This window comes from Ctenopharyngodon idella, chromosome 3 (assembly GCF_019924925.1).
Source record: "Ctenopharyngodon idella isolate HZGC_01 chromosome 3, HZGC01, whole genome shotgun sequence".
Classification (NCBI taxonomy): domain Eukaryota; kingdom Metazoa; phylum Chordata; class Actinopteri; order Cypriniformes; family Xenocyprididae; genus Ctenopharyngodon; species Ctenopharyngodon idella.
Window position 1 is genome coordinate 18,076,834 of NC_067222.1, and position 11,293 is coordinate 18,088,126.

Below are 11,293 nucleotides of genomic sequence, written 5' to 3' on the forward strand. Positions count from 1 at the left end.
TTCATGAATGAGAATCTGACTAGAGAGAGAGACCAGCTAAAACGGTATTTTGATATTCTTGGTAAAATGTTTCTCTGGTCATTTTAATAGTCGATACACAGCAGGAATATGATCTGGTTAGCTACAAAATAACCCCTAATGTAAAAACCATTTAAAATGTAAAATGTAAAGTGATGTGTACTTGCCATATAGCTTACTACTTGCATGTAAAGTTCCTGTTGTGTTGGGTTTAAGTGACTTCAATTAAAATAAATATAATTTAACCTCAAAGACAAGTGAGTCAAGTTAAAAATCCAAATGAACAACCTGACCAATCTAATTTGGAAAACTGCTGCATGTGATTGTGAGCGGAGGCTTATGCCACCTAAGATGTAGAGTATTGTACATTTTCACTGCCGGTTTTCCAAACAAATGAAAGAACAAGCAGAGATGTGCGTAAACAATCCTCTTTATTTGACACTTAATTAAAAATATTTAGTATAACATAAGTATAATCACATAAAAGACAATACTTTGGAAAGAAAATACACAAGGTGAATCTGCAGCTTTAAAGAAATTTTCATTAAAAAAACCTAAGCTCTTTTATTCTACAAGATAAACTTGTTACTTGAATGCTATGTAGTTTCACTGAGAATGAACTGAGCCATAGTTCAGAGGTGTTTATTCCTCTTCATGAGGAGTTTAGCTCCATCAATAAACAATAAATCAATAAATAAAGATAAACTTGTGTGGAATGATTGGACACTTTCCCATAGTGTTATTGAAGTGTTGGTAACTAGAGTAAATGTAAAAACTGAATCATATTGTGTTTAGCTTGACGTTACTCAAGAGCAAGTCAATTCAGTTGTCATAGTCACATTCAACAAAGTTAATATACTTTCTTTTTCAGATTTCAGAGAACCAAAAGGAAAAGAGGCAGTAGTCTGATGTAAGCCAGATTTTGAAAACCTGAACCGTTGGTCCGTTTGTAGTTACAGACTTCTATAAAGTAATGTTGTTTTTAAAGGTTGTAATGCTTTTGTTGACTCAGTTGCTGGAAAGGTGTCGTTTATGTTTTAAAGGTTTTCTCAAAAACAGAAATATGTTGACGTACCATTGAAGTGCAGCTGAACTATTAATGTTGTTCAGAACATTATTTTATGTTGATATTTCAGTTCAATCAATATCACATTTGTCACAGTTCCCTCTGTTCCTGGACTCCATTACCCATAATCCTTCGTGTTTCCACACCTGCACCTGGACTTCATCATCTGCACTCCCTTTATTATGGACTCACTCCCTGCACTCCTTGTCTGTTCTTATGTTAAACTAATATTAGTATATGTGTATTGGTTATGTTGATCTCCTTCTTTGTTAATAAATGCTTATCTTTTGTGGATATCCGTGAACGCCTCATCTGTACAACAACCAACCGTAACAACATTAACATTGACCAAACAATATTACCATTGATTGTTTTTGTTCATTTCAATATTACCATTGATTTGAGGTTGAAATCTCAACATTGCTTCAACAGTAACTGAGGGTGCAAGAGTGAAACTGAAGCAACATCCCTTTGTAACGGTAATTCAATGCAATTAGCATTGAGAAATCAACACTGACTCAACATTGTTTCAAAGATTACATGCTATCTGGGATACTATATACAAATCATGCAGTTAGGTAACAGTGTATTAATTTAAACAATGTATTAATTTAAGGTAGAAACAATGAGCTCATAGAAGTAATTACAGTTTTTTTTTTTTAAACTGCTTACACACAAAATCAATTTCTGAAAGCTGACACTCACACACCAGAACCACAAACCAAATCTGCAAAACCACACACTAATTCTCTGCCTTCGACTCAGTTTTCAATTTCATGAAACAGTTTTTGTAAAACACAATGCCATTTAATTTTGAATGCATTTTGTTAAAATTTAACCTGAAGAAATCCTGATATTGTTTGAACACACCCAAAGCTGATCAGAAACTCCACCCTCTTACAACACTAACCAAGAAGAGACTGACTCATTTCCACATTTCTGTCAAGCTGACCCAAGTCTCAACAAAACCAATAAAGAATCAGCAATCAGTGGAGAATGAAGAAAAATGCTTAAGAGAATTTTTGAGACATTTGTTTCTAAACAGACAGCAGATCTTTGTGATTCTCGTGGTTATTTCTGAAACTGTCGTTCAGGAAGTTAAAGTAAAGTTAATATCGCTGGAGCTCAAACAGTGAAAATGGCTTCAGCAGCTGAAGATGATTATATTTGTCCTGTATGTCAAGAAATCTTCAAGGCTCCTGTTCTTCTATCATGTAGTCACAGTGTCTGTAAAGAGTGTCTTCAACAGTTCTGGAGAACCAAGAAAACTCAGGAGTGTCCTGTCTGCAGGAGAAGATCCTCAAAAACTGAACCTCCTGCTAATCTTGCATTAAAAAACTTGTGTGAGTCGTTCCTGAAGGAGAGAAATGAGAGGCGTTCATCAGGATCTGAGGAGATCTGCAGTTTACACAGTGAGAAACTCAAACTCTTCTGTCTGGAGGACAAACAGCCTGTGTGTTTAGAGTGTATGAATTCACAAAAACACGACAATCATAAATTCAGAACCATCAGTGAAGTCGTTTCATTATATAAGGTAAGACAAATGTGTCTTGTTTCACATGTAAAGGGATAATTACTTTATGTATTTTCTGTGTTTTTGTTCTATTCTAGGAGGATCTCAATACAGCACTGAAGTCCTTACAGAAGAAACTTCAACACAATGAAGAAATGAAAGGAGAGTTTGAGAAAACAGTTCAACACATCAAGGTGAGGAAACAGAATCAGAGTCATTTTCATTACAGCTGTAGGATCACTATATACAGTTATGATCTGATATATTTAATATAATGGATTCCAGTTTATTATTTCTGTAAATGTCGAGCATCAATCTGCTTCTGGATCTGTTATATGTCAGTATCTGAGTTTATCTCTGGTATTAATGATGTGAAGTGTTGATGTGTGTCGATTGAGATGATTGAAGTGAATGTGATTTGATTTCAGTCTCAAGCTGAGCACACAGAGCGTCAGATTAAACAGCAGTTTGAGAAGCTTCATCAGTTTCTCAGAGATGAAGAAGAAGCTACAATCACTGCACTGAGGGAAGAAGAGGAGCAGAAGGAGCAGATGATGAAGGAGAAGCTGGAGGAGATGAACAGACACATCTCAGCTCTTTCACACACAATCAAAGACATGGAGGAGATGATGAAAGCCAATGACGTCTGCTTTCTGAAGGTCTGATTTCAGATCATTGGTTGATCATTGGTTCATTGATTGAGTTCTTGATGATAAATGGTGTGTTTGTTCTGCAGGAGTTTCCAGTCTCAAAGGAAAGGTGAGTGATCTGCTCCTGTCTCTGGTCTCTCTGGTTCTGATCCAAAGCCACTGCAGTTCTGACTCCTGAATGTTCTTTCAGAGTCCAGAGCTCACAGCCGGATCCACAGATGGCTTCTGGAGCTTTGATTCATGTGCCACGTTACTTGGGCAACCTGCCGTTCAGAGTCTGGAAGAAGATGCAGGACATCGTCCAAAACAGTGAGTCTGACTGCAGAAGATCTGAGCTGGAAATGATGGATGGGTGGAGAGCTAAAGGTGCTTCATGATAGATAGATAGGTAGATAGATAGATAGATAGATAGATAGATAGATTTAAATTTTTGTCAGTTGGAGTTTGAACAGTTTTGGCTCTTTTGAACATTCCATTTTGATCGTCATTTTTAGGAAAAGCGTGAGTCTGATCAGTTATAAAAGATAAGGTCTAAAGGTCTGAGCCAAGTTTGGTAATTGTTAGGAGGAGTTACAACTAGAAAATGTAGTCTCAGATTAATAGTATTAATTTCACAAGCCAACATAACTCAAACACAACAGACAGTAAGAATAAACTACACAGACTATATGAGGCAATAAAATGAAGATGATCAGATGCTGCTGAAGATCAGACACACACTTACAGTTTTTCCATCAACAACATAAATCTCATCAGATCTCATTGATTTATTGCTATTTTAACTTTCCCAAAGGATCAGTTTCTCTTGATGGACACAAATGTCTGAATCACACATTTAATGTTTGTAGTTGATGATGAAAATGAGTGTGAAACTACATTGAACAAAATTATAAATGCAACACTTTTGTTTTTGCCCCCATTTTTCAAGAGTTGAACTCAAAGATCTAAGACTTTTTCTATGTACACAAAAGGCCTATTTCTCTCAAGTATTGTTCACAAATCTGTCTAAATCTGTGTTAGTGAGCACTTCTCCTTTGCCGAGATAGTCCATCTACCTCACAGGTGTGGCATATCAAGATGCTGATTAGACAGCATGATTATTGCACAGGTGTGCCTTAGGCTGGCCACAATAAAAGGCCATTCTAAAATGTGCAGTTTTACTGTATTGGGGGGCCGAAAACCAGTCAGTATCTGGTCTGACCACCATTTGGCTCACACAATGCAACACATCTCCTTCGCATAGAGTTGATCAGGTTGTTGATTGTGACCTGTGGATTGTTGGTCCACTCCTCTTCAATGGCTGTGCGAAGTTGCTTGATATTGGCAGGAACTGGATCACGCTGTCGTATTCGCCGATCCAGAGCATCCCAAACATGCTCAATGGGTGACATGTCCGGTGAGTATGCTGGCCATGCAAGAACTGGGATGTTTTCAGCTTCCAGGAATTGTGTACAGATCCTTGCAACATGGGGCCGTGCATTATCATGCTGCAACATGAGGTGATGGTCGTGGATGAATGGCACAACAATGGGCCTCAGGATCTCGTCACGGTATCTCTGTGCATTCAAAATGCCATCAATAAAATGCACCTGTGTTTGTTGTCCATAACATACGGCAGCCCATACCATAACCCCACCGCCACCATGGGCCACTCGATCCACAGCGTTGACATCAGCAAACCGCTCACCCACACGACACCATACACGCTGTCTGCCATCTGCCCTGTACGGTGAAAACCGGGATTCATCCGTGAAGAGAACACCTCTCCAAAGTGCCGGACGCCATCGAATGTGAGCATTTGCCCACTCAAGTCGGTTACGACGACGAACTGCAGTCAGGTCGAGACCCCGATGAGGACGAAGAGCATGCAGATGAGCTTCCCTGAGACGGTTTCTGACAGTTTGTGCAGAAATTCTTTGGTTATGCAAACCGATTGTTGCAGCAGCTGTCCGGGTGGCTGGTCTCAGACGATCTTGGAGGTGAAGATACTGGATGTGGAGGTCCTGGACTGGTGTGGTTACACATGGTCTGCGAGGCCGGATGGATGTACTGCCAAATTCTCTAAAAAAACTCCTTTGGAGACGGCTTATGGTAGAGAAATGAACATTCAATTCATGGGCAACAGCTCTGGTGGACATTCCTGCAGTCAGCATGCCAATTGCACGCTCCCTCTAAACTTGCGACATCCGTGGCATTTTATTGTGGCCAGCCTAAGGCACACCTGTGCAATAATCATGCTGTCTAATCAGCATCTTGATATGCCACACCTGTGAGGTGGATGGATTATCTCAGCAAAGGAGAAGTGCTCACTAACACAGATTTAGACAGATTTGTGAACAATATTTGAGAGAAATAGGCCTTTTGTGTACATAGAAAAAGTCTTAGATCTTTGAGTTCAGCTCATGAAAAATGGGGGCAAAAACAAAAGTGTTGCGGTTATAATTTTGTTCAGTGTAATAACAGCACTGACAGTGATCAGAGGAACATGTCTGATGTGTTTGATCAACAGGACGAGTGTCATAATTCATAATAATCTGTGTTGGTTCACTCTTGATCATTATATGAACATCAGAATAAAAGCATCTGTTGATTGTGTCTCATCAGCTCCTGTCATTCTGGATCCAAACACTACGAATCCACGTCTCATCCTGTCTGATGATCTCAACTGTCTGAGATTCAATGGGAACAAACGACCTCTTCCTGATAATCCAGAGAGATTTGACCATTATGAGTGTGTTCTGGGTTCAGAGGGGTTTAACTCAGGAACACACTGCTGGGATGTGGAGGTTAAAGAGAGTAAATACTGGATTCTTGGAGTAACTACAGCATCAAACCAGAGGAAGGGACAGGATTTATTTGACACTGATGTTTGGTGTGTGACATATGGATGGACTGTAGGTTCTGGTTTTCTTGTTAAACGTAAACTTGATCGTGTAAGAGTGAATCTGGACTATGACAGAGGAACGGTGTCATTCTCTGATCCTGTAACTAACACACATCTACACACATTCACAACCACCTTCACTGACACACTCTTTCCATTCTTCAGTTGTTATGATGGATCTCTGAGGATCTTAGCGGTTAATAGTCAGTAATCGTTACTCCTGTAGGTCTGGATCTTCCTGCTTTCATCATGTTTAATCCAGATCACACGAGTAAGAGTGCTGTTGATCTGAATATCAGATCAGAATACAAGTACATTTATTCATCTTTTTAAAATGATGTGTCATGAATCTCCACCCATAACAGTATAGTAACTGCCTAGCAACCACCCAGAACACCCTAGCAACCATGTAGCAACACCCTGGAAAGCACACAAGAACACCCTATCAACTGTATAGTGATGTGTGTGTGTGTTTGTGTGTCTGAGAGACAGCATGGACTCAAAACCTTCACACTTAAATCATTCAGACTTTCAAAAGGATAGACTTTCTCAAGCCAACATGAAAGTCTACTTACATTATAATATCATATTTTTCTAGTATTGTACCACTGAAAGAGTTCATTCAACACTTTTTTTAGTTTTTGTTCTTGATGAATAATTGTTTATTTCTGTTCTAAGGTTGAAATGATCATTTGTTGATTTAAGTAAATGGATGTAAAAGGTTCTTGCTGATCCACAATAAAGTTCAATGAAATATAAACACTTAATCTGATCATTTGTTCTGAGGCATACCTTTTTGCCGGCATGGGCTGAAGATTATATGATTCAATTTTGGTGAAAATTGGACAAACCTTCTAGAAGTAGTTCAAAGAAATATGATTTTAAAGAATATCATAATGGCAGACAGGAAGATTGGCTGACTATGGCAAAATTGGCATCGATGTTCTCAACATGACCCACAGAATCAATTAAGATCAGTCTCATTACAATAGGCCACATTTATATAAAACTATTAGCATTTTTTAAAATACCATTATGACATGGTACCTTCAGAGCATCTGCCGATGGCACATACTGAGTTTTGTAATGGTACACCAATGCATTCATAAAATATAGAATTTTATATCTAATAATAATAATAATACATTTATTTTATATAGCGCCTTTAAAAGTGTTTTTCTCAAAGCGCTTTACAAGAAAACATATATTGTTCCGCCGGGTTCTTTATTTTAACGCTGTTACATGCACTCGTCTCACTGAACGTCTTTTTTTTCGTTTTTTTTTTATTCTGCTATTTATTCCATTCAATTTAAGGCGCAGACGTCACGTAAATCACGTAAATCATGTGTGGCAGTGAAGTGTCGAGCCAGACGTCACGCGTGATTCACGTGTAGCAGTAAAGTTGTTTTTTGTTGTTGTTGTTTTTTGCTAACACACTACTCACACGGCTCAGTGCAGTGTGTGAGCTAATTCACAATTTACTTGTCCTTCATTCACTCCTCTTATTGGACGTGATTTCTGCGTCTGACTTATAACATGACGTCTGCGTTTTTTTTTTTTTTTTTTGCAGTTTTTAGTGTGTCTTTCTTTTTCCCGGCTAACGTATACAATATACATTAATCATGTTGTCATGAGTCGGGTTTTATATTTTCCCTGTTTCTCTTTCTCCTATCATTACTGCTACTTAGACTCAGCTGTTCGTTATTGCAATCAGCGCTCGTGCTGATCATCTCCACACCTGTTCTTTCTCTACTCTGATTTTCTCTGCTACATGTGGGTTTCAATGAACCTGCCTTGATGGCACGCTTTTTGGAGAGTTTGAACTCCGATCTTAAGGATGAGATTTATGCCCGTGATTTTCCCATTGGCCTGGATCAACTGGTGGAGTTGGCCATCCGTCTTGACAATCGTTTTGAGCTGCGTCGCAGCGCACGGGGCGTGGTTACTGAGACACCTGCTCCCCAGACTACACCTGCTGTCTCCTTTGAAGCTGCGCAGTTTCCTGAGCCCATGCAGCTGGGAGGGATACAGATTTCTCCTGCTGAACGCCAACGTCGCATCCTTTACAGACTCTGCATGTACTGTACATCTTGTCGCTGTGTGCCCGCTAAAAGACGATGCTCGTCAGTAGATCGGGAAATACGCAACCGCTCTCTCCCCTTCTGGAAAGACTCGCACCACTTTCTCAGTCATTCTTCGCTGGCCTGGCTCTTCTGCTTCCTGCTCAACTCTCATCGATTCAGGAGCTGAGGGAAATTTCATTGATGAGACGTGGGCGCTGGAGAGGGGCATTCCTTTGCGTAATCTTAAGGATCCTTCCACTGTTTTGGCTCAAGATGGCAGTGTTCTATCAAAGGTCCATCGAGCCACCGTTCCGGTGAGTCTCACCATCTCTGGCAATCATCAAGAGATGATTTTTAATTTTTCCTTCTCCTGTCACACCTGTAGTTTAGGGCCATCCTTGGCTTGTGCAGCATAATCCTCAGATTAATTGGACTGAGGGGACAATTTTGTCATGGAAGTTGTCTTGTCATGTTAAGTGTTTAGTCTCTGCTGTCCTTGCTGTTTCTTCTGTGTCTGTGTTTCAGGAGGAACCCGGTGATTTGTCTGGAGTGCCGGAAGAGTACCATGATCTGCAGGCTGTGTTCAGCCGTTCCCGGGCTGCTTCTCTTCCTCCCCATCGACCATATGACTGCAGCATCTAGGCCCTTAGGGCACTTTGAATATCGGGTTTTACCGCTCAGGCTGGTCAATGCTCCCGCCATTATTCAAGCCCTTGTTAACAACGTTTTAAGAGACATGCTCAATATTTTCATTTTTGTGTGTCTGGACGTCATTTCTATCGTCTCTTCAGATGCATGTTCAACACGTCTGTCGTGTATTACAGCATCTCCTGGAGAATCGTCTCTTTGTAAAGGCAGAGAAGTGTGCTTTTCACGTCAGGTCTGTCACATTCCTAGGCTCGGTTGTGTCTGCAGAAGGAATCCGTATGGATCCTGCTAAGGTTCGTCCGGTCATTGAGTGGCTAATCCCTGAGTCTCGTACCGCACTCCAACGATTTTTGGGGTTTGCAAATTTTTATCGGTGTTTCATTTTATTCAGGTTGCCACCCCCTTGACTGCTCTCACCTCGACTAAGTCTCGTTTTGTCTGGTCAAAGTCCGCCCAAGATGCGTTCAATTACCTTAAGAGATCATTCACCTTCTTATTACACCTGATCCTAGAGACAATTTATCGTAGAGGTGGATGCCTCCGATGTGGGAGCAGTGCTGTCACAGCGCTCTCCACTTGATGAAAAGGTTCACCCGTGTTCGTTCTTTTCCCATAGACTCTCGCCTGCCGAACGTAATTATGACATAGGGAGCCGTGAACTTCTAGCTATTCGCTTGGCTCTTGGAGAGTGGCGCCACTGGCTAGAGGGGTCCTATGTATGTCTGGACAGATCACAGAAATCTCGAATACATTCGTTCAGCTAAGAGATTAAACACCCGCCAGGCTCGTTGGGCTCTTTTCTTTGGTCGTTTCGATTTTTCTATTTCCTTCAGACCCTCTCTTGCCAGTTTGGTTCGTCGGAGAGCGCCACGACCACGGAGACGATCTTACCAAGCAGCTGCGTGGTCGGGGCCGTTGTCCTTCCTGACATATGTGCATATTTAATATAAACATATTAATATATAATAATAATAATTTAGACATTTTTTGACGTTTATTTTTATTACACTCTTTGTAAAAGTATAAAATTACATAAAATGTATAAAAAGTCTACAACATATAACAAATGTCTCCGTAAGGAATCCTTGAGTGAAATTTGTGTTGCTTATAGGTATACTCATATAAACATTTTATTATTCATTTTTTCATTCAACATATTCTATGTTTTGAATAATAATCTGCCAGGATTCAATCAATCAATCCTGTAAAAAATATCACAGAAAAAACTTTAAGCAGCACAACTGTTTCCGACGTTGACAATACATTAAATAATCGTGTGACACAGAAGACTGGTGTAATAAAGCAGAAAATTCAGCATTGCATTTCAGAAATAAATATAAAATATATTAAAATAGAAAACCATTATTTTGAATTGTAATGATATTTCACAATATTAACCAGGCCCCGCCCCTTCAATAAATAAATAAATGTGTTGCGCTGCACAGCTTATTTTGATATTCTTCATGTTCTGCGTGGTCAGTTCACAGCAGTGATAGAAATTAATATTTTCCAACAAAAGTTATTTTTATTGCCGCTTTATGGGGATTTTTAATTTTATAAAGCCTTTTTTTTTATTTCTAGAAGTGTGCATTATCTTTTGCGTCAAATTCTTATATTTAATCAACAAGGTGAATTAGAATAATAAGACATTTGGGGCTGTTACCAAACCAATAAAATCATTATAAACAAAATTCATCTTTGCCATGCAGGAAACACAGAAGCTGCATCTGAAGAGGCATTTAGATGCATTTACACACTTTAATGCAGGACATGAATGTTTAACAGAAATAATGTTTTGATATTTTAATTCTAAAACTTTGAATAGCCTACTGATATTTGAAATATTTTTATTATTTTTTTTAAATTAAAATGTGCTTTAAATGTAAAATTAAAACCGCCAGTAGGAGGCAGCAAGTCACTATTAATAGTGATTGCTTATTTAAACGGTTGATTCATTCAGGGACAAAACACTGTCATGTTGCTCAGAGACGCAAAATAGTGTTGGGGCTCTGTTTGGAATTAACTATTTTTATTGGCGAAATAGAGCAAAAATAGGCAATAATATGGTGTCTATAACGTAAGTCTGTTAATATTAACGTCTTGTTTATTTAACTGTTGTATAAAATCAATATCACATTTGTGCGATATTATGAAATAAGTATATGGCTTACATTTTCTGTCCACATATCCTGAATTTTGGGAGCATTCTAAATGCATTTTATTAGACTGAACCATGCAGTGAAAGAAAACACTCTAAATGAAAACAGTCAGTAAAATACGATAACACGAGCAGTTCTAAATTTAATACAGCAATTGAATCTTTACATTTAATTTTCTTTTTCACTAGTTTCATGTTTCAAGTATATTTTAGTATATTCAAAACATTATTTTGGGGTGTTATAAAAGAAGAGGCAAGAAATCTTTCACCTGCACTCAGTGTGGAAACAGTTT

At 38.9% G+C, this 11,293-nt stretch overlaps 1 protein-coding gene across 3 annotated transcripts; it reads left to right on the top strand.

The window, feature by feature from the left end:
- Positions 1-2,007: 2,007 nt before the first annotated feature.
- On the top strand, positions 2,008-6,891 carry LOC127508141 (nuclear factor 7, ovary-like). 3 transcript variants are annotated; one of them, XM_051885820.1, is made up of 6 exons: positions 2,008-2,618; positions 2,696-2,791; positions 3,026-3,256; positions 3,334-3,356; positions 3,438-3,613; positions 5,852-6,891. In XM_051885820.1, exons 1-6 carry the CDS (start codon positions 2,223-2,225, stop codon positions 6,340-6,342), a joined length of 1,413 nt encoding a protein of 470 aa, XP_051741780.1. In that variant the 5' UTR covers positions 2,008-2,222; the 3' UTR covers positions 6,343-6,891. The 3 variants fall into 3 exon arrangements, with proteins under 3 accessions (XP_051741780.1, XP_051741782.1, XP_051741783.1); XM_051885822.1 differs by having other exon boundaries at positions 2,014-2,618; positions 3,438-3,556; XM_051885823.1 differs by having other exon boundaries at positions 2,242-2,496.
- Positions 6,892-11,293: the final 4,402 nt, after the last annotated feature.

Excerpts from the sequence above, each read along its gene's own strand:
- LOC127508141 (XM_051885820.1), top strand. The coding sequence starts at position 2,223 with ATGGCTTCAGCAGCTGAAGATGATTATATTTGTCCTGTATGTCAAGAA. Across the intron at positions 3,357-3,437 it reads TTTCCAGTCTCAAAGGAAAG|AGTCCAGAGCTCACAGCCGG; the intron begins GTGAGTGATCTG and ends ATGTTCTTTCAG. Across the intron at positions 3,614-5,851 it reads GGATGGGTGGAGAGCTAAAG|CTCCTGTCATTCTGGATCCA; the intron begins GTGCTTCATGAT and ends GTGTCTCATCAG.